Source organism: Lingula anatina, chromosome 2, assembly GCF_051362555.1.
Source record: "Lingula anatina isolate TDL-2025a chromosome 2, LinAna3.0, whole genome shotgun sequence".
Lineage (NCBI taxonomy): Eukaryota > Metazoa > Brachiopoda > Lingulata > Lingulida > Lingulidae > Lingula > Lingula anatina.
This window is the reverse complement of record NC_141768.1, coordinates 44,892,484-44,917,585: the sequence shown is the minus strand read 5'-3', so window position 1 is coordinate 44,917,585 and position 25,102 is coordinate 44,892,484. Positions and strand designations below refer to the sequence as shown.

General features: G+C 34.4%; 2 protein-coding genes across 25 annotated transcripts in view; one reads left to right on the top strand and one right to left on the bottom strand.

Annotated features, from left to right (window-relative positions):
* LOC106160817 (ryanodine receptor) overlaps window positions 1–25,102 on the top strand; it is a 130,989-nt gene that overhangs the window by 60,150 nt on the left and 45,737 nt on the right. For 21 of the 24 annotated variants that reach the window (XM_087006916.1, XM_087006922.1, XM_087006919.1 and 18 more), the window contains 17 exons: window positions 13–134; window positions 2,901–2,976; window positions 7,246–7,401; window positions 7,712–7,894; window positions 8,233–8,342; window positions 9,202–9,234; window positions 9,483–9,538; window positions 9,906–10,004; window positions 10,313–10,411; window positions 10,612–10,759; window positions 11,254–11,385; window positions 12,213–12,233; window positions 12,828–12,878; window positions 19,419–19,543; window positions 19,981–20,129; window positions 20,338–20,506; window positions 20,899–21,028. In XM_087006916.1, the coding sequence (XP_086863042.1) occupies window positions 13–134; window positions 2,901–2,976; window positions 7,246–7,401; window positions 7,712–7,894; window positions 8,233–8,342; window positions 9,202–9,234; window positions 9,483–9,538; window positions 9,906–10,004; window positions 10,313–10,411; window positions 10,612–10,759; window positions 11,254–11,385; window positions 12,213–12,233; window positions 12,828–12,878; window positions 19,419–19,543; window positions 19,981–20,129; window positions 20,338–20,506; window positions 20,899–21,028 (1,859 nt within the window). The remainder of the gene's footprint in view (window positions 1–12; window positions 135–2,900; window positions 2,977–7,245; window positions 7,402–7,711; window positions 7,895–8,232; window positions 8,343–9,201; window positions 9,235–9,482; window positions 9,539–9,905; window positions 10,005–10,312; window positions 10,412–10,611; window positions 10,760–11,253; window positions 11,386–12,212; window positions 12,234–12,827; window positions 12,879–19,418; window positions 19,544–19,980; window positions 20,130–20,337; window positions 20,507–20,898; window positions 21,029–25,102) is intronic. The other 3 variants (XM_087006912.1, XM_087006917.1, XM_087006920.1) reach the window with 3 other exon arrangements.
* LOC147763741 (uncharacterized) lies at window positions 22,483–24,905 on the bottom strand. The gene has a single exon (XM_087003393.1). The coding sequence runs from the start codon at window positions 24,533–24,535 to the stop codon at window positions 22,796–22,798; it is 1,740 nt and encodes a 579-aa protein (XP_086859519.1). The 5' UTR covers window positions 24,536–24,905; the 3' UTR covers window positions 22,483–22,795.

Genomic DNA, 25,102 nt, shown 5'->3' with positions numbered 1-25,102 from the left:
TGTTAATTTTAGGTTCCACGTGCATACATTGGAACTGTACAGAGCTATATGTTCCCATGGCAACCATAGAGCAGCATATGAACTAACCAAACACGTTGATGAACGCCAGTTGATGTACTGCATACAAAGTGAATGTAAGTCTGTTGTATGTTTATACCTACTCCTGTCTTGGTTATTCAACAAAAAAGTGTGTAATGTAGTTGATGGCGTCTTTTTATTTTTGGAATAAACAAGAATCAAATGTCACTGAATGTGAGAGTTGAAGAAGCAGACATATATAGAGATTTGTACATAAAGAGCTAGCTCCTTTCCATCAAAATTATCTTGACAGCATAGAAGAGAGGATATTGAGAAAAAAGAATTGATTGTAAAAAGACTCTGGAGAACCTGGGCATTGATCCCAGTACCTCTCACATGCTAAGCGAGCGCTCTACCATTTGAGCTAGATCCCCTTCTGTGCAGGGAGGAATAGAAAGTGGACTCAGTTTTTACAGCACAAGGCTTATTGTTGTGTACTTTATTTCCCTTTGTCACACAATGCTTTTTGTCCATCACCCAAACTCTTTGTTATAGTTGTGTAAACCAACAACTCCCATCACGACATGAGGAAGTACTCCTTTAGACTTATACCCAAAAATTTGTTGCTTTCCACTCCAACACTTTCCCACAATAAATTTGCACCCATTACACGCCACAGGTCTTGCATTACAAAAAACACTCTTACATACTTCATTGGCAACTGCTAGAGGGGTTTGATTATTTGTTGATCAAGATATTATACTTTGAAACTCTGGAACCAAACCATAAAGTATAACTGTTCAGCAGCCTCAGTGCATGCCTCACACAGTGGTGCCTCAACAAATAGAATAGGGACAGTCGGTCATCCGGGCACTTTACCTTAGCAACGGACATCTAGGGTAAAACAAATCGGGCAACATGGCGGATCGCATTGACTTTTATGAAAAAGTTGGCAGACTTTGTCCGAAGATATCATACTTCACAGTTCCTGATCACTTATGTCAGTGAAGTTGAGTTATTTACCTGGTTGATTTCCGTTACAGGCTTTTGTAATTAGCCGCTGCACACCTGGTTAAGAGATAAAATCGGCCTTAACATAACTGCCTATCGTTATCTGTGATCGGGACTCTTACAGTGGTAGATTGCATAGACTCATTTGCTTACCTGGATGAGCATTTTATTGACATCTCTTTGAAAAGAAAACCATATGGAAGCAACTGATAATATCAAGGAAGCTTTCAAATGTACTAATAACTGTTGACGTTGCATATTGCTGACACATATATGACGGGTAGATTTTCAAGCTTACTGAATTGAACCGGTACCTTTTAACTCTCAGGCACGCGTACAAAAGTGAAATGGGGGAAGCTTGCTGTGCACCAGGTGACACTACCAACACATTAATAAAATCTTATGGGATTTGTTAAATTTCAAAGATCAACGGAAAAGTAAATGACTGTTGCAGGCAATAGGTCGTGCAAACGTGACTAAAGACGGGATTGTTGATCGAAACAAGATTTGGTTATAGCTATTCATGCACTACGAGATTTGTGTATGTGTGTATAGTTCACTTTATTATAGATAAAGAGAAAGTCATTGTACCTTGTTTGGTATTTATGTTTGTCATTTGTTACATGAATTAATAAGTAGTATTTACAAGAAATTGAGATTGCATCTTGTGTTGGCGTGTGTGACGGTATATCAATTCTTTTAGTTAAAATTAATGGACTATAACGTCGAACTTTTTTTGTTGTAAGTTAATTGAGGGCGTTATAAAGATAAGAAAAAAATATATTAGTCAATATATTGACAAACCTGTGAGTTAATGCCTAAATCTTTATGTTATCAAGTAAAATATATTTAAAAAAAGTTGCCATAAATAAAGCGACCTTAACTGGTAAAATAACATACAGCTTTATTACCGTGTTTGTTATTCAATTTAATTTTAACCTTGTACGTTTTGAAACCTAATGTTCTGTCTTCCGTGATATTTCGCCCATTTTCGTACCAGAAAAGTGCACAATAAGATTGTAAACACTCAAAGACGCATAGCTGCAAATATTAAAACAGGTAACACCACGTGTCTTCTCTTCCAAAAAGTTAGCAAGCAATTGTTTATGCTGTCCTTCCAGGCTTGCATTAATATACATGTACTGTATACAGACCAAAGAGGCCATGGGACCGATATGACATTGCCCCTATCCCGTTCCCCTGGCTATTGGAGCAGCAGGTTATTTAATCATAATTTGTAGAAATCTTATTCTAATAACTTCTCAGTGTTGCACATTTTCCAGGCCTTTCTTACGATCCACGTTCTAAGAAGCCATTCCTATATCACCAACTTATGTACATGTATATACTTAGGGTGGACATTTGCGTATGCAGTTAAGACCAATTTTATCCTGTAACAAGTTAAACAGTAGCTTATTACAAAGGCCTGCTAACTCAATAGTCCAGGTAAATGATTCAACCCGCCAGACACAAAAGGTCAAGCACTGCCTTTACAAAATCTTCTGCTGTAAACTTCCCGATCACAGATAACGATCGGCAGTTATGTTAAGGCCGATTTTATCTCTTAACCAGGTGTGTAGCGGCTAATTACAAAGGCCTGTAAAAGAAATCGACCAGGTAAATAACCCATCCTCACTGACATAAGTGTTCAGGAACTGTGAAGTATGATATCTTCGGACAAAGTCTGCCAACTTTTACATAGAAGTCAATGCGATCCGCCATGTTGCCCGATTTGTTTTACCCCAGATGCCGGTTGCTAAGGCGCGTGACGTCAGCCCGACTGTCCCTATGATTTGACTTGTAAAGATATGTATTTTTATAATGAGTATTGATTATAATAATTAAAAAGCCTATTTGACCTGTTATTTCAGACCTGTCAGGGGCCCTGAGGATGGGTTTCCATGATCTGCTGATATCTATGCATCTAGAATCTCATGCTGTCACAAGGTAAACCTGCCATGATATATTGAAATGATTTGATTAAACATATAGAAATAGTTAAATAAAATCCATAAATGTGAAGTTGGTCACACATTTGTTGTGTTGATGATTGATGTTTTACTTGTTGATCTTTATGCCTAAGATTTTGGTGTATGTTAAATGTGGAGGTGTAGCAAATATTCCTTATTTATTATATTTAATTTATTGATATTGAGAACAATTTTATTGAAAGTTTAGTGAGCAAAAATAAATTTGGAAAAATGCTTATGGATGTTAAGTCCCCTGAAAAATTGATGTTGTTGCCCAAAGGTTGAACGATTTCATGAAATTATGTGGAGAAAGAGGACATTGTAGAATTATGGATGAATTACAGTTTCAGTAACTGAAATTTTTGAAACTTTCAAAACATTTTGGAGAACCTGGGCATTGATCCCAGTACCTCTCACATGCTAAGCGAGCGCTCTACCATTTGAGCTAGATCCCCATCTGAGTAGCTCATGAGACATAAATGTAATTATTTTGCTACGTTGCCTGAGTTGTGAAATAATTCTTACCTGTCCCACAATAGTGAGTGCTTGTCTGTTTATAGCTATCAGATCAACAACAATAGACAAATAGTCATGCAAAGTCACAATTAAAGATAATTGAAGACAGCGACTTTCATCTAATTGCATGAAAGTATTTTAGGTAAAAAGCCTTTTGTATAATAGGATTTGACCAAAGATGCCCTTGCATGATATTACAAAATAACTTTTTTTTAGAATTATTCACCTACACATTTGCCATTATATAACTTAACTTATTTGTACATTTATATATAAAAAACCAAAGTGCTCTTTATATATTTATTTATACTTTGGTTGTTGTTGGTATCTGTTATGACCAAAAAGAATGAAATCAGCTCACAGTATTATGTATTTTAAGTATGGAGTGAAAAAAGAATAGAATGTCAGCAAATAAAACTTAGATTGATTGTTATTGGGCATGCTTACTAGTTAAACAATTGCCTTCAACCAGGTAAATTGACCATTACTGAATTTAGTGCGGCAAACAAGCCAGTAGAGCAATACCTCTGAACAAAGGTAATTTTAGAATAATTGCAGTTAGTCAGGCAAATGCTGAGAACAATTCCTTTGTATTAGAGGAAGCATTTCAGATGGGGATCTAGCTCAAATGGTAGAGCGCTCGCTTAGCATGTGAGAGGTACTGGGATCAATGCCCAGGTTCTCCAGAACCCTTTTTATGTACAGACACAGATGTGTCTGTACATATAGCCATCATCTGCGTCTGTCGTCGCCGTCGCCGTCGTCGCTGTCGTCGCCGTCGTCGCCGTCGCCGTCGCCGTCGCCGTGCACTTTTACCGATAACACGATAAGTGGAAAACCATTTTGCCTTTTGATTTGAAACTTGCAGAACTGATGAATATTCATAATACGCAGGTCAAGTTCGAAAATCAGCATGATCGGGTCACTCTTAGGGAATTTATGCTGTTTTTTCACTTTTTTCAACATATATGCAGCACCGATAACACAATAAGTGGAAAACCATTTTACCCTTTGGCTTGAAACTTACAGAACTGATGAATATTCATAATATGCAGGTCAAGTTCGAAAATCGGCATGATTGGGCCATTTTTAGGGAATTTATGCTGTTTTTTCACTTTTTCAGCATATATGCAGCACCGATAACACAGTAAGTGGAAAACCATTTTACCTTTTGGCTTGAAACTTACAGAACTGATGAAAATTCTTAATACGCAGGTCAAGTTCGAAAATCAGCATGATTGGGCCATTTTTAGGGAATTTATGCTGTTTTTTCACTTTTTTCAGCATATATGCAGCACCGATAACACGATAAGTGGAAAACCATTTTACCTTTTGGCTTGAAACTTACAGAACTGATGAATATTCATAATACGCAGGTCAAGTTCGAAAAACAGCATGATTGGGTCATTTTTAGGGAATTTATGCTGTTTTTTCACTTTTTTCAGCATATATGCAGCACCGATAACACGATAAGTGGAAAACCATTTTACCTTTTGGCTTGAAACTTACAGAACTGATGAATATTTATAATACGCAGGTCAAGTTCGAAAATCAGCTTTATCGGGTCATTTTTATGGAAGTTATGCTATTTTTTCATTTTTTTAGCATATATGCAACACTGATACACGATAAGTGAAAAACTGTTTTACCTTTTGGCTTGAAACTTACAGAACTGATGAATATTCATATTACATAGGCAAAGTTTGAAAATCAGCGTGATCGGACCAATTTTATGGAAGTTATGCTGTTTTTTTCACTTTTTTCAGCATGTATGCAATACCGCTAACGCATTTCAAGAAAAATCAATTGGCCAATTGTCTTGAAATTTACAGGGGAGATCAGTCTTACTGAAATACAGATGGAGTTTGAAAATGGTTCAGTTTTGGTGAAGTTATGCCTTTTTTTGTATATAAGTGTTTTTTTTTTCCTTTGATTTAATTCTTAGGCATGTTAAGAATCTCCTCTGTGAACTAATTAAATATGTAAAGGTGTTCTTTTGACATTTTCTGCATCTTAACAATATTGTTAGTTGATTATATAAAAAGATGGTTAACCTGTTATTGTGTATTATATAACAAAGTGTCAAAAATGGAAATAATAATAAACTCATATCTTTACAGTTTGTCAGATTCAATCATTCACCATGTTCAGAATCTCAGAATGGAGCAAAATGGCAATTTAAAATTGTTCTATTGATATTTTTCCTATGACAGCAATTTTCTTAGTTGTTCATTTAAAAATGACAGTGAATTGATTATTTTGTTATATGAAAAAAAGATGTTGAAAATGGAAAGAAAATCAATTCAATACAGTTATCTTTTGTTTACATTTTAGCATTTTGAAAGTGTGACTCTGAACTTCCATGGCCTTGAAGACATTTCCATGTCACATTTTCTGTAAATCCATGATACTTTTATTTTATTATTAAAAATTAATGGTCATTATATTATATTGCATAAAAGTTGAAGAAAACCCTAATTTTGGAAATGGCTGCCGGAATGACCATTAAGGAAAAACCATGTTACTTATGATACTCAAACTTACTGAAAAGTTTCGTAAGACTGATGTGCAGTTTGTGTTGGAAAATCAGTGTGATTGTTTTCCGTTTTGGAAGCAATGTAGCTCTATAGAGTGCTATATGGGGCTACTGTGTATGGATGGTGGTAATTGCCCCTTGGGATAGTCACAAGCTAAATTCAGAGCTATAAAATCATTTGCCTAATTGATTTCCAAGTGCCCATTAAATAAGATTACATAAAACACACGCTGAGACTTCCCAGTAAAGTCCCATAGGTTAAGCTCTCTTAACTGTGTCACATAATTAGGAATCTATGATAATTATGCAGGTAAATGTTGTTTAATATTGCAAATAAGTTAACAAAACAAAACAAAAAAATAGATGAATAACAGTGTCTTATTATCCTCAAAGACATTGGGGTTATTCATATCATGTTATTACAGCAAGATTAAAAGTTTGAATAGTAGCTTTAATGGGATATTTTTGTGTTTTCTTTTTAATTTTTTTTTTCAAACACTGGCATTTTCAGCTCCCATCCACCTGAAGCTCTTCACATTTTCTGTATTTCCACATAAGCAGTTGCATTGGTTTTTATGTCTTTAAACATTATGTAATATTATTTTATGCACTGTCATCATTATTTAGATATTGGGATTTTCATTATGTGAATTTGGTCCTGAAACTGTAATCTTATTGCAGGGGTGGATTGAGGCCATCTTCTGGGTCTTTCAGATTTTAAAGTTCACATTGATGGGCATCTCTTTTTTCTGTTGGAAGACCATCAAAAATGTAGGATGGATCAACAAAGATAATTTGGAATACTGTCAGAAAATATCTCTGGATCAGCTCCTGTTATTGACGATGTCACCTGTTGTGCATGATTAAATTTCAGCGTTGATTGACAGTGCTATTGTAGGCATCAAAATTGACAAAATGAACCATTTTCTGCATTTTTATTTTGTGTTTTTGTCTGTACATTTGACAGCTTTGCTGCCTTGTTATAAGTTTGTGAATAAAAATTGTTATTTCATTAGTCCACTTCTTTTTACATTTATTTTTGCATATTGTCTGTCAGTGGCTTATAAAATATAATTGTTTGTAGTGAACATATATGAGGATGCAGAAAAGTGAACACCGATATCAAGCTATTTCCACTTCTTGCACTTATATGCTTCAAAGAGTTCATTGGCAGTTGCATAATTCATATTTCAGGTTGATGACCCAAAACGAATTTATCATCCCTCTGGTGGCGGATCCCAAACCATTGGATCAATTTGTTGACAAGGACAAGGAAAAAGAGCGACAGTCTATTCCCAAACTGGAGCGCAGTGTCTCTATTCGGCCTCATTTACAGTTGGAAGGGGAGAGGTGTGTTAGCATTTACTGTAATAACAAATAAGAAAACACCCAGTATATATTCTTTTATAACTTATTATTGTATTTTTATTATTGTTTTTGATGATAAAAATGTAATGACAACAGTAATATGTATTATTTTGTTATGCTATATTACACTTTAAATTGTTAGATTATTTTAATTATATTAAATGCACTGTGTTTCACATCCCAGTTAAAGGAAATATTTCTACTTTATGCCCATTACTTAAAAGAAGTATATTTATGTAATCACTGCTATACTTTAGAAAATAAAAAAGGATACCAATGATTTTGTTTCTAGCAATGTGGGCTCCATGAACCTTGGTGTCTCAGAAGGCGTCACGCCCCCTGCCCCCATGGCTGCACCCCCCTTCTACCTAGGAGCACTGAAAGAGCACACCATGCACTCCCTGGTGATGGCCGTCAAGACAGGAGGACCCCATATCAGGGATCCCATTGGAGGCTCACAGGAAAACTTGTTTGTGTAAGAGGCTTATTTTTCCTTTTTCTATGTAAATTTATTTACGGATTCTAGTAGAAGATACAAAGCTTTTTAACTTTGTGGAATATATTTTTCACCATGTCATATTTTAATATATTTATAGAACACACTTACTACTGTGATGGAAAATGATTGATTTTTTTCTTTTGGTGATCACAATTTTTGCATAAGATTTTTGTACTTTATTTAGCAAGTGGATTAGAACACACTTACTACTTTGATTGCAAAATGATGATATTTAAGATAATGCATAAAATATGTGTCTAATGGAAATAATGATTATGAAAAATAAAAATTACATAATGCATTGTTTCTTTTAGGCCTCTCTTGCGTCTAATAGACCGTCTGCTGGTGATGGGAATGTGCACAGAGGAGGACCTCCATCAGTTGTTTGTGCTCATAGATCCACATACATTTGACAAGGAAAGAAGTAAGCTAGGCCTTACAATTTCTTATAAAACTAGTGTTTCATTGTGCACTTATGGTTGTGTTAGGAAATGCATGATTTTACTGAGATTTAACATAACTGCTATGTTATGGCAAATTTCATTGAAAAAGCTTTATCTCCGAGAAGTGGAAAAATAGCAATTGCTTGATTAGAGCAAACCATTTGGAATAATGTTTTGCTTTAATCAGTTAATATGTAAAAAAGCTGAAAATATCTGAGAGGCTTCCAAACTATTCTATTGTAAATTCTTACAGTTTTTTAAAAACCATTTTAACCATTTGCAATTTTGTGTTCATTGTTATGAAGATTGGAGTGACAATACTAACATATTCATTTTAAATAATTGCTTCTTTGGTTTTAAAGCCAAAGCAAATTTTGTGTTGCATGAGATTGTAAATTAAGTTAATGCAGTGTGCAATTTTGTTCCCATCCAGCATATCCACTGCCTTATAGTACTCACCCACACAAACAGTGCCATCTCAACAATTACTAATGAACCTATCAGATTGTGAGATATGTCTAATAAACGTCTAATAAGTTGATTATATCTAGATGTTACAAAATATCTTATTGGCCACCACTTTCTTCATGCCAATTATTTGGTGTCATGGCCAGAAGTTAAAAAATATTTTGTTGGCTACCATTTATGGATCTACTAATGTTGGCTAATAAGATATTTGTAGTATCTGGATGTGGCATAAAATGATTGATGAGAAGAAAAAGAAGAAAAAACATTTGGAAAAAAATTGCACTATGAGGTAAGTAAGTATGCTGGCTGTGTATTTTTAGAGGTGAATCTGCTTTGAAATATTGAGTGTTTTGTTTTTCAATTTGGTTCCAGTTTACACAAGAAGGTGGGGTCTTGGTTTACAAGGTATGTCACTGATTTGACCTGCATGTAAATTCATAGTGGGCAATGTAATATTTTGATTTTTATGTGTGTTTGGTGTTAAACACTAATTTTTTCCTTAGAGATTGTCACATTACTTTTATTTGGAATGAAATTATAGTACTGTATTCAAATTAGGCAAATCATTTGTATATTAGTATAATCTTTAAATTCAACCTTATATCCCAAGTATATTGAGTATATATTTTTTCATCATGATATTTTCTCTGTAGGTTTCTGTGCAGAGGGACTGTTGCAGATGAAATTAGCAGAGCCTGTCAAATTGGAGGTGGGTCACTTTTTTTTGATAAATTTTAATAATTATGACACACAGGTCTACCTGTTTACTTGGTGAGACAATGAAGATGAGAGATTTAAGTATCTGACATGTCACAGTTCTTATAAATGTGCTTTGATCGACATTCTGTACCAGTAGGAAGTCTCATTGGTATCACGTGAAAGGTAAAATGTGTTAGGATATGGTATCCTGGGCTTCAGATATGATGCCTGCCAGCTTTTTTTTATGTTCAAATATGCACAGTGTAAGCTTATCAGATACATGGCAATTCAAAAGTTAGGAGGCCAGCCCACATTGAATCTGTAACTCCAGTTGTTGAATTCACATTTTATATATAAAACTCTTGCATACTTTGCAGATGTGTCACCTGCTGAAACACCTTTGTGACTGCCAGCTTCGTAAAAGGATGGAATCCATTATGTCTTTTGCAACAGACTTCTGTGCAGCTGTTCAAAATGTAAGACCAAACTTAACTTATTTGTGATCGATTTAATCACATAAAATAAAGCTGAATCTGACTTTGACACTTTATTTATTTATACGTTTTGCTGAGACAAATGTTCTCTTTTGTCTACAGTCAACATTTTTTGACCTAAGGTACAATTCAGTAGAAAGATGGAAACATAAGGGTATTGTTTAGTCGCAGCTCATGAGGAAGATTTATTATGTAGTCAAAGTTATCATCTGTTAACATACATTGTTAATCTAAAACTAGATGTATCAACTGGTTTTCATGTAATCTTCATAAACTTATTACTGTTTTAGGACCAGAGAGTTAGATACAACTATATCAAGCAGTCAGATCTTCCACCAGCCATTGCTGCCAAGAAAACTCGAGAGTTCCGCTGTACCCCTCAAGAGCAGGTAAAGTGAAGACTAGGAGGACATGGATTGTGTTGAAGGGAATTTTAACCCTATGACCTGTGCCACACATTTTTCAGTGTTAATTCTTAATGTTTAGTTGCTATTCTGTAATTAACAGCATTGCCCAACCAGAGAACTGCACATTTTGAGAATGGAAATGTGAGCAACCCTGACATTCTTTCCCAAATTTATTTATTCAGATGAGGTCCTTGCTGAACTTTAAAAGTGAAGAAGATGAAGATGGAGGCATGGTGTGTCCCTGCAGTGATGACCTGAAGGAGATCCTGAAGAACTTCCATAATGAACTCCTGGAGCACTGTGCTGTCCCCTCCAGCAAGGAGGAGAAAGGTTGGGTTGGCCTATTTTGATAAGAATGATAATGATGAGTGTGATAATGATTGTAATAATTGAGATAAAGTTTCATAAAAGATGATTGTGATAACAAGAACAGCTACAACAGCAACAATAATAATAATAATGACAATTTGATTAATATCTTATTTGATATTTTGATAAGAATGATAGAAATGATTATGATGATTGTGATAATGATTGTGATAATTGTGATAATGTTTATAAAAGATGATTGATAAGAACAGCAACAACAGTGATAAAAATGATTACGATAATAATAATAATAATAATAATAATAACAACAACAATAATAATAATAATAATAATAATAATAATAATAATTATTATTATTATTATTATTATTATTATTATAACAATTTGCTTAATGTCTTAAAACCATTAAAATGCTCAGTGAACTTATGTTTCACAACTTGAGAAAGCTGATTTACTATGATTAACTTATTAACTTTGAAATGCTCATTCACCAGAGACTGAGGTTGAGGCTGTGGAGCCCCCACCTGCTTCTTCATGGCAAGATAAAATTCTGCAACTTGTTGCTAAGAAAAGGGAAGAAAAGAAAGCAGAAACAGATGAGGGCAAAAAGCAGGGAGAAAAACCTGGTAAGAGGAATATTTTGTAATGATTTTTTGAAGAGAAGTTGTGGTTTTTAAACAATTTAAAGGGTTAACATGTCAGTGTTGCAATGTGGGGAATGTGCATGTTGCCATGAAACAGGGGAACAGAAGTATTAACATTGATTAAGCTCACCACCAGTTGATTCAATTTGAACTGTACATGCAAAACCTGCTTTGCATTATTGAAGGGCAAAACAAGCTGATCAATTTCCATTAAAAAACAATTAATCTAGTGCATCTTGTGTTAGTTTTTCTAGTGATAAATAATATCTAGAATTTGTTGCGATTGCTGTGCTTTTTGTATGTCCCAATTGTCTTGTCATGTATTGATGAAAGGGTAGGTGGTTTTTTTATATTAAGTTTAAATCAGTCTTCCCAGTGCATTATTTATACAAATTATGTCATACAATGTATGAAAGGATTTAATTTTGTTAAAATTTCATTTTGCATCATTTTTTTTCTTATATTTTCATCTCCATTGTTTACCAAATTTTAACTTTTTTTTATATTTTTCACAACTTGCACATTAAAATCTAAGACCAATTGTATGGCACATGCACTGTTAGGAAGCAGACTCTGCTTGTTTTTATTATTTTTATTATTCATAGAATGATTTAAGTTTGGCACAGAATGAAGGCAAGAATTAGTCAAAGATGCTCTTTTTATCGTTTATGGTTTATGTTACTTTATGGTTGTTTAGTTTTTTCCAAACGCCTGCCTTTTTACTCCCCACTTACCCTTCATTCCCTAAAATATGTTTTATTTAACCCATTAATCCCAAGCATGGTTTTTTATTTTTTCTGCCATTTCAGATGAAATCTTGGGTTGGTCAGGTAGAGTATTACTTCTAGAGTTAGTCTTGATTTTCTTTTTTTCTTCGGAGAGGATGCTCACTTAGTACAAAATGCAATATCTGCCAATTTGTGGAGGTAGTATTTGGTTTTAGTAATTTGTGAGCATCCTTGGGTTGGTTGTGTTTTCTACATGGATGTCATACAAGCTTTTTGGTGGATGTCATAATTTTTTACATGTTCTACTGTGTACATGTACATGTACACTGTCTTTGTCTTGCGTTTTATGTGTGCTTTTATATTGAAATTGGCATTAAACTCATTGTGACAAAAATAGTGCACTTCTTAAACCTCCCTTACCTTTTTCAAAAAGGATTTTCTGTAAAGAGAAGAAAGACATTTTAGGACCACAGAAACACTTTTTATACTCATCTTTTTGAAAATGATCCAAAAATTGCACTATTTTTGCCATTGTGAATGTCATTACTTACATGTGATATCACAAAATTGTTTTTTTTTTATGGATTTTTTTCATCTAATAGTTATTTTGTCACTTTTACTGTATTAGATGTACTATGTGAACTTTTTCAATGATTTATAGCAGTTTGATAAAAATATTTAATTTGATTATATTAGATGGTGTCCCCCTTACCTCTTTTCACAAAAGACAACTAAAATGGCGTTACAGTATGTATTGAGTCAAATGATTGCCCTGGATATCTTCATAGAATAAACTTTACTTACTAATGCATTTGCTAAGGATTACATGAATTTTTTTTTTCGTAGTTAATTTTTTATTAACAATGTTTTGAAAATTAGTTTGCTCATAACACTATTTTTATCTTGATGTCTGATCATTACTTTGATTTATGGTAACCTAGGTGTTTTGTATGCTGTACTTCTCAAAGAAATACTTTTTTATGTACAGACACAGATGTGTCTGTACATATAGCCATCATCTGCGTCTGTCGTCGCCGTTGTCGTCGCCGTCGCCGTCGCCGTGCACTTTTACCGATAACACGATAAGTGGAAAACCATTTTGCCTTTTGATTTGAAACTTGCAGAACTGATGAATATTCATAATACGCAGGTCAAGTTCGAAAATCAGCATGATCGGGTCACTCTTAGGGAATTTATGCTGTTTTTTCACTTTTTTCAACATATATGCAGCACCGATAACACGATAAGTGGAAAACCATTGTACCTTTTGGCTTGAAACTTACAGAACTGATGAATATTCATAATACGCAGGTCGAGTTCGAAAATCAGCATGATCGGGTCACTTATAGGGAATTTATGCTGTTTTTTCACTTTTTTCAGCATATATGCAGCACCGATAACACGATAAGTGGAAAACCATTTTACCTTTTGGCTTGAAACTTACAGAACTGATGAATATTCATAATACGCAGGTCAAGTTCGAAAATCAGCATGATTGGGTCATTTTTAGTGAATTTAGGCTATTTTTTCACTTTTTTTCAGCATTTTTGCAACACTGATAACACAATAAATGAAGAGCTGTTTTACCCTTTGGCTTGAAACTTACAGAGCTGATAAATATTCATAATACGCAGGTCAAGTTCGAAAATCAGCACGATCGGGTCACTTATAGGGAATTTATGCTGTTTTTTTTTCACTTTTTTCAGTATATATGCAACACTGATAACACAATATAAGAAAAACAGATTGGCCAATTGTCATTATACTCACAGGAGGGGCCAATCTTACTAAAACGCAGGTTGAGTTTGAAAATCAGCATAATCAGTCCATTATTTTAAAAGGTAATGCTGTTTTTTCACATTTCCTCACATTCAATTCTTAGGCATGTTAACAGTCTCATTATTGACCTAATAAGATACGTAAATGTGTTTGTTTGGCATTTCCTGCATCTTTACAACATTGTTAGTTGATTTTGTAAAAATGATGGTAAACTTGTTATCATGTATTGTGTAATAAAGTGTCAAAAATGGAAATAAACTCATATCATTGCAGTTTGTCAGATGCATTCATCCACTATGTTCAGAATCTCAGAATGGAGGAAGTTGGACATTTAAAACTGTTCTATTGATACTTTTCCCCATCTCATCAATTTTCTTCATTGGTCATATAAAAATGGCAGTAAACTGTTTATTTTGTTTTATGTTTAAAAAGTGTTAAAAATGGAAATAAACCCATTTCAGAACAGTGCTGTATTGTTTACATTTTGGCATTTTCAATATGTGACTTTGAAGTTCCATGGGCCTGAAGGCTTTTGCTAGTCACATTTTCTGAATAACCATGATACTAATATTTTATAATTAAAAATTGATGGTCATTATGCTGTAAAACATTATGTAATATTGCATGAAAATTTGAAGAAACCCCTATTTTGGGCACTGCTCCCATGATGACCATTTAAGGAAAATCATGTCACTTACTGTTCTCAAACTTACAGGAAAGAAACATGGGACTAAAATACAGCTCCAGTAGGCAATGCAGTCTGTTTGGTAAATTTTTCTGGCAATTAAACAGTTTTTTGTGAAAATTTAATTTTTCACTTATTGGCATTTTCAAGGTGTGACTTTGAAGTTCCATGATCCTGAAGACCTTTGCTTGTCACATTTCCTGAATATCCGTGATACTAATATTTTATAATTAAAAATTGATGGTCATTATGCTGTTAAACATTATGTAATGTTGCATCAAAATTTGAAGAAACCCCTATTTTGGGCACTGCTCCCATGATGACCATTTAACAAAAATCATGTCAATTACTGTTCTCAAACTTACAGGAAAGAAACATGGGTCTAAAATACAGCTTCAGTAGGCAATGCAGTCTGTTTGGTAAATTTTTCTGGCAATTAAACAGTTTTTTGTGAAAATTTAATTTTTCACATATTGGCATTTCCAAGGTGTGACTTAGAACCTCCATGGGCTTGAAGACCCGTGCTAGTCACATTTTGTGAAAATCCATGACACTTATATTTTATTATTAAAAATCGATGGTCATTATGCTGTTAAGCATTATGTAATGTTTCATCAAAATAGAAGAAAACACAATTTTTGGTGCTGCTGCCTTGATGACCATTATGGAAAAACCGTGTTACTTATGACTGTCAAACTTTCAAAAAAGAAACACAGGACTAAAATGCAGCCTGAGTTAGAAAAGCAGTCTAATTGGCTTCTTTTTCTGGAAGTTATACATTTTAGTGTTATATTCATTATCTTTTTTGGCATATTCATTGTGGGACTCGGAGCTCCCATGGACATGAAGCCAAATGGTAATCATATTTTCTACATGTCCATCCTATTTATAGTCAATAAACAAAAATTGGTGATAATTATTCTCTAATTTATTATGTAATGTTACATCAAAATTGACAATCTTTTTGCACTGCTACTGCAAACATTATGAAAAGAAAACTGTGCTACTTATTATAATTTTAAACTTACAAGTACGATTTTTAGGATTGGCCTTCAGCTCATGAGAAAACCAGCTCTATTGGATTATCATGTTTATTGTATTTATGCATTTTTTGTGAAATTTTCATTTTTCTCATTCTGGCACTTTCTAAGTATAAACTTGAACTCTGATGGGCCTGAAGCCTTATGCTTTTACTTTCGTCTGTGTTACCTGTTGTGCATAAGTTGATGTTGACTGTGCAGTTAAACATAATGTATTATTGCATCAGGATTGGTAGTCTCCTATTTTGGGCATTATGGTTTTGTGCTTTTCTTAAGGTGTGACTTATGGGCCTGAAGACCTTTGAGTGGGTCAGTCTGTAAATTACCCTTGGGTATCACTAGATTAATTTTAGGGTTATAAAGTCATTTGCTTTAATAGGCCATTAAATGAGATTACGTAAAGCACACTTGTTGATATTTCCCTGTAAACTCCCAAAGGTAAAGCTCTCTGCTAGATTAATAATAAGGAAGCAGTGATAATTATGCAGGTAAATTTTGTTTAATATTGCAAATAAGTTTTATATATATATATATATATATATATATATATCAAACTGGAAGATTAAAAGTTTGAATAGCAGCTTCATTGGAATTATATTTACCTCAAGCTCTGCCAAGGAGGTTATATTTTCACCCCTGTTTGTCTGTCATCCACATAACACAAAAAGTTATGGACTGATTTTGCAGAAATTTTCAGGAACTGTCGGAAGTGGGCCAAAGAGGACAATGATTAATTTTTGGTGGTGGTCCGGATCAATAATCAATCAATTATCAATAATAATCAACAACTGCTGCCTTGGCAGAGGTCTGCACTCTCAAAGTGCTTTTCTAGTTTTGTTGTTTTCCTTTATAATTTTTTCTCAAACACTTGCATTTGTGACTTTTAGCCCCAGGCAGGCTCTCATCTGCCTGGGGCTCTGCACATTTTCTGTATTTCTACATAAGCAGTTGTATTGTTTTTATGTCTTTAAACATTATGTAATATTATTTTATGCACTGTCATCATTTTTCAAATATTGAGTCTTTCATAATGTGAATTTGAACTCTCATGGTCCTGAAACTGTAATCTTATTGAAGGGGTGGATTGAGACCATCTTCTGGGTCTTCCGGAAGACAGTCAGGTTATTAAGTTTATATTGACTGGTATCTATTTTTTTCTGTTGGAAGACCATCAAAATGGAGGATGGATCAACATAGATACTTTGTAATACTGTCAGAAAATATCTCTGGGTCCACTCCTGTTATTGACCATGTTACCTGTTGTGCAAGATTAAAATTCAGTGTTGACTGACAGTGCTATTATAAGCATTATTTATTATTGCATCAAAATTGACAAAATGACCTTTTTTGCATCTTTATTTTCTGTTTTTTGTCTGTACATTTGACAGCTTTGCTGCCTTGTTCTTCAAATCTGAGTTTAGGAGAGTTAGTGATGTAGTGGTCTGCAGAATTCAAATTGTCAAATATTATTTGGTCAAAGCTGTCTAGAACATGCAATCATTTATAGTATAAAGATGTAGGCAAATTGATATTGTGCATGTTTACAAAACTTAAGTTGTGTCACTTTTTTCGTTTCATTTAAATGTCATTTTAAATTCCATGACTCTTCATTGATTGCCTCGTATATAATATATAATCCGTATCTTAGTTCTATTATTAATACCTTTTCAGCTGAAGGAAATTTCTTGGCTCAAACTAGCTTGCATATTTTATTATTTACCAAATTGTAATTTGTTTTTAAAAGGTTATGTATTAATTCCATCTTATGTCAAACTTATTGATTAGAGGATGAAATTGTTACTTAGCTTTAGTAGAAAATATTCTTGATTGAGTCCAGAAATCTTGCCTCGGTTTTTGCCTAATTTTACTCGGTATGTGTAGATGCCAAATGGATCATTGCTGAATAGAGAGGAAACTGTTTTCATTGAATATGCTCATTCTGTCTCTAGTGTGCTGTCTTGTAATCATGCGTTTTGTCACTGTTTAAAAATTTATTGCTTGTAGAAAATTTCTGTTCTGAAGCCTTTTTGGTTGTTCTTTCATACAGCTGTAGGTCCTTGATGATACTAGATAAAAAATGTATCCTACAACAAAATAACCCTTAGAACTATGTTGAATTCAGATTTGTTTAGTACTTTTTTCATTGACTAATGATATTGATGATGATGATAATGATTATTCTGACCTTTGTGCCATATATTTTGAAAAAAAAAACAAAAAAAAAAAAAAAAAAAAAAAAAAAAACAACAACACCTGCATGGAAAAACAAACAAGTGAAACAGAAAACAAAATTATTCAGGTTTTCACCTTTCCACACCGGGCCATATTTCAGTTCTTTTATGCGTACATGTTTCAACCAATGTTTCCTTTTGCTTTGTCTCCATTTATAGATTCAGGTTATATGCCTGACGGTATGTATTGCCTGGAGTTGGTAAACCCGCGTGCCACTAACAGAACAGCACTGTGTTATATCCCAAGTAATTCAAGACCTGAATAACCAACACAATTTATGGGTTGATTCATACCTGATCGATTGCTACTGATTTTATTCATTCCAACCCCAAATTAAAGTTTGATTTTTGTTTCGAGCAGTATACATATCATTATATGCTAATCTTACCGAATATTTGGTAATGATTTTAATATAGTTATGGTATCAGTCCTGCAAAAAAAAATGAATTAGTCACTAGTCTGACTTTTACATCCTCCAGATTCCATTTTAGATCTGATATTTTTAAATAGGACTAACCTTTTAATTATTCTTCTATCAGTTATGGCTAATAGTTCAAGGCATAATTTGCAAAGATGTTAAACATTTATGAAATTTGAAAGTGAACTGCACCTGATCAATATGGAATTAAAATTACACATTGCAATAACACATTAAAAGAAACACATCAGGGTACTGGGGGATAATAATTGCCCATGGAGTGGAGAAATTGCACTTATAGATTAAAAAACCCAAACCTTACAAATTGACACACAACATCAGTAGTTCTAATAATTGCACATGAAAGCAGGTAGAGTATTTGTTGGTTTTATCCTTGCCCTCTGACTGGAAACGAATAAAAATAGGACCCACAAGGGCAGTCTTGATAGGTAATGCCTTACCAGAGAGACACCATTTTCCATATTTCCCATGATCAAATTCTAGAAAAACAAAGCAATGAATCCTACCAATTAAAAACTCCCTGTCATTCTGCCTCATGCAGTAGCAGCACTTTCTTGTTCTTTATAGAATTGTTGTTTGTTTAGTGGTTTCTGCACTTGAGTTCATTGGTTATACAGAAATAATGCAAATTATGATAGCAAAGAGTATATATAAGTGCTTGTAATTAAATGAAGAAAATAATAATGTGTACAAGGAAATAATCACTTATTTGTAAATTTTATTATTGAGAATTAAGTAATAAATGCCGGAAATACATGCTAATCCTAGTACAGCTTGCTTTCAATGTGTATAAATTTAATTTTGTGATATTTGTAAATATTAAAATTAAATGTTTGTATTGTAGCTACTATATATGTATCTGTTGTACGTACTGATCTGTGTTGAAAGACCTGATTTAACAATATATTACAAACCATTCTGTAATATTGATATTAGAATTGGCAATTCCAAACATTGTCTCATTTCAAGTATTTTCACCCTGAATTTAAGAGAGAACTGGGAACTGATCCCATCTATATTAGCATGCCTCTGCTGTTTCCAGTAAAACTCTGAAATTCAGGGTGAGTGATTTATATTCATAACACCTGTCATTATTGTTCCTTCATTCAAAGGATCTCTACAGAATTTGATTTCCAATACAATGAGAAAATGGGCCGAAGAAGATTTCATAACTGACCAGAGCCTGGTGCAGGAGATGTTTAGCCTGCTCTATAGACAATACGATGGCATTGGAGAGGTATGGTTATCATTCACTGTGGATTGACATTTGTAACTTAAAATAAAAGTTAATAGCTCAATTAATGGTAGTGCTTTGATATTGATGACAATTAATTGTTTTAATTTTAGCCTAATAAAGACATTAAGCTGATTGATGCTTGTCATTGAAAAGATACCTTTATGCTGATTATGCACAGTGCATATTGTACTCGTAATAAACGTCTTCAATTTTTTTATCAGAAGTGTGTGACATTCACACGAGCAAGACATACAAAAAATGGTAAAATAGTGTTTGGAATAGCTTCAATTTCCATAGGTTGATTTATGTTTTTATTTCAAAAATGCTTAGGCTCTAAGAGTCCTAGCAAAGACTGAATAAAGTAATATGCGTGGTTTTTGAAACATGAACAATTTTCAAGGGGTGGTAATAAATTTGCTACATTTTGAAATGTTTAGGTTCTGAGAGCTATATTGAAAACATACGTAATAAGTGCTGCCAGCACCCATGACATCAACAACTTGGTGAAGGCTCTTGGGAACATACGAGCCCTGCTAAATGTGCAGGTGGCGCCACAGGAAGAAGAGACACTGAAGAGCAGCATCAAGTAGGTCTTTTTTCTGTCTGTCTGTTTCTTTCTTATTCTATATCTGCTTTTGTGTAATGTGTCTCTGTCCATCTTTGTCTAATACTGTGTTTGTGTTTGTGTGTGTGTGTGTGTGTGTGTGTGTGTGTGTGGTAAAGAAGAAATGTTATAATAGTAATTAATAATAATAGTCCACCTCCTTAATTTGGTACGTATATCTCTTCCCCAGGGATCTCCTGGACAACAAGGTGTTTTTCCAGCACCCAGACCTGATGCGTGCCCTATATGTCCACGAGACTGTGATGCAACTGATGGTGAATACGCTGAATAAACAGCAGCAGCAGCAGGCGGCCGGTGGCGGGGAGGTGAAGAGAGATGGAGATGTGGAGCAACCAGTGGTAGGAGAGGAGAAAGTCATTTATTTATTGATTGATCTATTTGTTGCTGCTAGTGCAGTATTGGATCTACATTAAATAATGACTGTTAAAAATAGCTATCTGTCTTAACATTTTTATATCATATATAAATTTCAACTTCAACAATTGCAACAATGGAAAGATAGAACTTTATTTTCACATAAAATTATTCAAAGTTATTGATTGAAGAAAATTTTGTAATTGTAGTAATAATTACATCTATATTTTTAATGTGTAAATAAAATATATGATACTATTATAATTATTCAAACTGCAATATTTATGGTGTATGTGAATGTTCAGTGGGTTAATTATAAGTGGGGCTATTACAAGCTGAGTGCAGTTAACATATTTGTTTTGTTGTTTATCTGTAGGATAACTCCACAGACATGGTGGTGATGTGTTGCCGTTTCCTCTGCTATTTTTGCCGCACAAGTCGCCAGAACCAGAGGGCCATGTTTGATCATCTCAGCTACCTGCTAGAAAACAGCAGCATGTTGCTAGGTACCAATGCATTTTCAAAGCATTGCCATCTTTGTCTTTATTAATAATAACATGTGTTTTTAAGGATTTAAGGATAGAGTTGCTTTCAGTTTATGGGTTCATGTTGGCAGAAAATTTCCGTAAGTTTGAGATTAATAAATAGAAATAAAGAACAAGGATATATATGGCTGTCCCATACACACTCATGTGTATACACACATCTTAATTAATAATTGTCTGTTTGTGCACAGTTATTCCTTGATCATTAGGTACAGACACAAGTGGTCTGTACGTTCAGCTGTCACCTGCGTCTGTTGTCGCCGTCATTGTCGTCATACACTTTCACCCCACTTTCACCACATTCAAAGTTAGTCCCTATTTTTTTTCTAAAAAGTTTATTTTTGGTTATAATCTCTTAAGAGATTATTACAGAGTATAGCCATCTATGGAGGTCACATGGTCCGATGACAAGCTCAGATATCAGAATAATAGCTATTACTGCCGTTTTTGTGGTAAAACTGACTATATTATATTTCTATGAGTTGTTTTTAATGTTATTATTGTGAAATATAGATCTCATACAAAGAGATATTATCCCTTTAATTTTCCAGATTCCTTGGTCTATTAAATCTGATACTCTGCAATAGTACACATATGTGGCAGATCTCATGTTTGACACCCTTTGCTGGGAGGGAGGGGGGTCTGTTAGACATATCATGGCTGTGCTTAGTGAAGGCAAACATGGCATCTCCAATTTCATCAGATTTAATGATAATGTTAATCCAAGAGTTAGTGCTACAATATTGATATTTATATCACTGTGGTATCAGGTGTCAGTCTCTCTTGACATAACTGAGCAATCGTCACATAGACTGCATTCCCATAGATTTTAGATTGATCTATCCCCCTGGGGAGTCTCACTAGATTGGTGTCAGCTAATCAGGCTTAAATGTCTGCCCACCTACTAAAAGCTGTAAGGGGGTAATTAACTATAGTGCACGCTCCGCTGACAGCAATTTAGCAAGAACCCCCAGGGAGTTAGGTCAACCCTTTTAATCGATCTAAACCTGTGGGAATGCAGTCATAGACATTGATAGATAAAACTTGTTCAAGTAAAGTTAATTGTTGTTCAATTATACTTTGAAAAAACAACAATATATGAAAATTTTTTTTCTAATTATTATTGTGATGGATCTCTGACAGGAATTTACTCTCCAGACATCATATACATTAGCCAAAAATACAACCAATAAATTTATAAAGAAAAACAATTATTTGCTGTGTATTAAAGACTAAACAAATCATCTAACAACAAAAAAAAAAAAAAAAAAAAAAAAGAAAACAATCTGCATGAAGTATAATTTGTGTACAAATTGAGGGTTATATGTGCAATAAACATATTACATTTGATTTTATAATCAATTTTGCAGTCAAAAGTTTAATATACACAGAGGCCCTAACTATACACAAAAGAAGCTTCAGAAGCTGTATTGTAGATGAAAGCATCAATAAATGAATGATTGAGTATGGTTAGTGGATATCTATACACTTTATGCTCTCTGTATTCTGAATACAGCCAAGGCCTCACATCTGATTTCAAAACGTGCATGTACATATTACATTATTATTATTATTATTATTATTATTATTATTATTATTATTATGAAAGGGAGTTAACCTCCCACTACTCTGTATCATTATTACACTTAAGGACCAGATAGATTGGCACCATACAGAAAACTGTACCACTTGATGCAAAGAGAATCTAATATATATTCATAACTGGTCTTAAATTAGGTAATCAAAAACTTTAATTTTCCCAGTCCCATCCTCAGACACAATAAGATGACCCTCCTGGTCTAAAACAATACCCAGGGGTCTTACTAGACCATTCCCTCTAGTGACCACATGACATATAAACTCAGCCCTTGGGGACAGCATGTGGATACGGTCATTGAACTTGTCAGTGACCAGTATGTGACCAAACTGGTCAACACACACCCCCCATGGGGAACCTAAACAGTCATCCCCCTCTGAAGCTGACCCTTGCCTACCATACCTGTGTAATACTTCCCCTTCTATGGTCAGAACATAGACACACTGCTTTCCAATATCTGTCACAACCAGATTACCCTGTCTGGTCAAGGCTATCCCATGAGGCCAGCTAAAAAGCACATTGCCAGCTTTGCCTTTCCTTATCTCTCTCACTACACTACCATCACGTGCATTAAATATCACCACACAAGCTGAATTATCATCACCTGCTGTACACACAAGATGGTCGTTTGAAAAGACAGCACCTGCACAGCTAAAATCTCTGATGATTCTAGTTATCTTCAGCTTCTGCTGGGAATCTAAGAACAATATTTTCTTATTGCCTGGGCTACATATTGCTATATTTCCACCACTGGTACAGCACACACCTGTAGGACACCTTAACTTATGTCTACCAGCACCTGACCACATTGACACCAATCTACCACTGCTGTCAAATAGTTTCAAGTTATTGTTGCTCCTATCTGGTACAACTATATTCATGGCATTGTCAACTGCCAGATCCTCTACGTCTGGTGTGTACTCATCTACTCCATCCTTGGTACTAAACTCTGCTACTAGTTTCAGTCCAGTTACACTTTGAAAAGTTGTTCCCCCAGATATTTTCCCAATAATGTCCTTGGCCTTTGCATCACTGCGAGAGACATATACAACTTTATCTTTCTTGAAAATGATATTCTTTGTCTCTGCTTCATGTTTAGCCATAGTAGAAGAGAGAGACTTCTGCTGCAGCATCAATTCTTTGGGTGTTGCATTTTGCATCAAGTGAACAGCCATTTCTGTTATCATTTCCAATCTATTTATTGAATTGATCACATCACGGCGTCTCTTTGCACGAAAGCGCTGTTCAACATTAACTTTGGCACAAAGTTGACTTTTCATTTCTTCTTTCTGTCTGTTTATAGCATCAATAAGCTGCTGGGAACGAGTCTCAATTTGTCTTTCTGCCTCTTCCTCTTCTGCTGTAAGTTCTTTCTCCTGGCAGTCAAGCTCGGTAATGGTATCTTTTTTCTCATTGATTTCTACTCTCAGTTTATAGACTTGTTTACCAAGTTGTCTCTTTTTACTGTCCAATTCAGCAAACGATATCCTGAGGCTGACACAGGGGTGGTCTTTGTGACAGTCCTCTGTCACGGCACACAAGTGACATATTGCTGTGTCACACTTCTTACAGTACATGGTCACCTTCTCTTCATAATGGTGATAACATGTGACATCTGTGGTGGAGGGTATGGGTTCACACTGTAGGAACAAAGGCACTGTAAATTCAGCCATGCACTCCCAAGGCACAGGGACATTTCTACTGCACATAAAGCACTGGAAGATTTCTCCACGCTTCTTCCCCTCTATGGCATCAGCAAGACAGTTCTCACACAAAAGATGCCAACAGCTCAGAAGTCTTGGTGCAGTCATATATTGTCTACATTTTGGGCAGTTGTGAAGGTCTACTGTACCATCATCTCTCTCAGCCATAGTCCCTGCTGTATCTGCCAATGTCCTAACTTTGATGGTGTTATTATAGCACCTTTATCTGTTGCACTGTATATGGAACTGTGGAGCCGCCATTGTTTCTTTGTGGCACACGGTTCTCATACAAGCTAGGTTTTGCAAAAGATGAAATGTAGTAACTCACTTTTCAAATCTCAGTTTATATGAGAAATAGTATTTTAAAAAACCTTTGTCATTTTGAAGCCCTATACCTGTCACCTGAGTTAAACTTCATCAGAACAAACATCACCCAGACTGATAGGGTTGTTAAATAAATGGGGTAATCTTATCTATAAGGGTCAGAAAATAATTATTGAACTGATGACAGTATAGCTTCTCAACAGGTTGCAGTTAAATGAACTGTTATTGCAAAAATAAATTTTTCCCTTACAAGAGCTTAGGAAGAGGGACTATCACAAATTTAGAATTAGTCATTTGTATCAAAAGCATTGAAAATTTAGTGAATCAAAATGTTGCCTTTTGGGGATGTCTTTACTATTTCTTTTTTTATCTTCTATTTTTTCCTTTAACCATTTGCCACCATGCCATTGC

Excerpts from the sequence above, each read along its gene's own strand:
- LOC147763741 (XM_087003393.1), bottom strand. The coding sequence starts at position 24,535 with ATGGCTGAGAGAGATGATGGTACAGTAGACCTTCACAACTGCCCAAAA.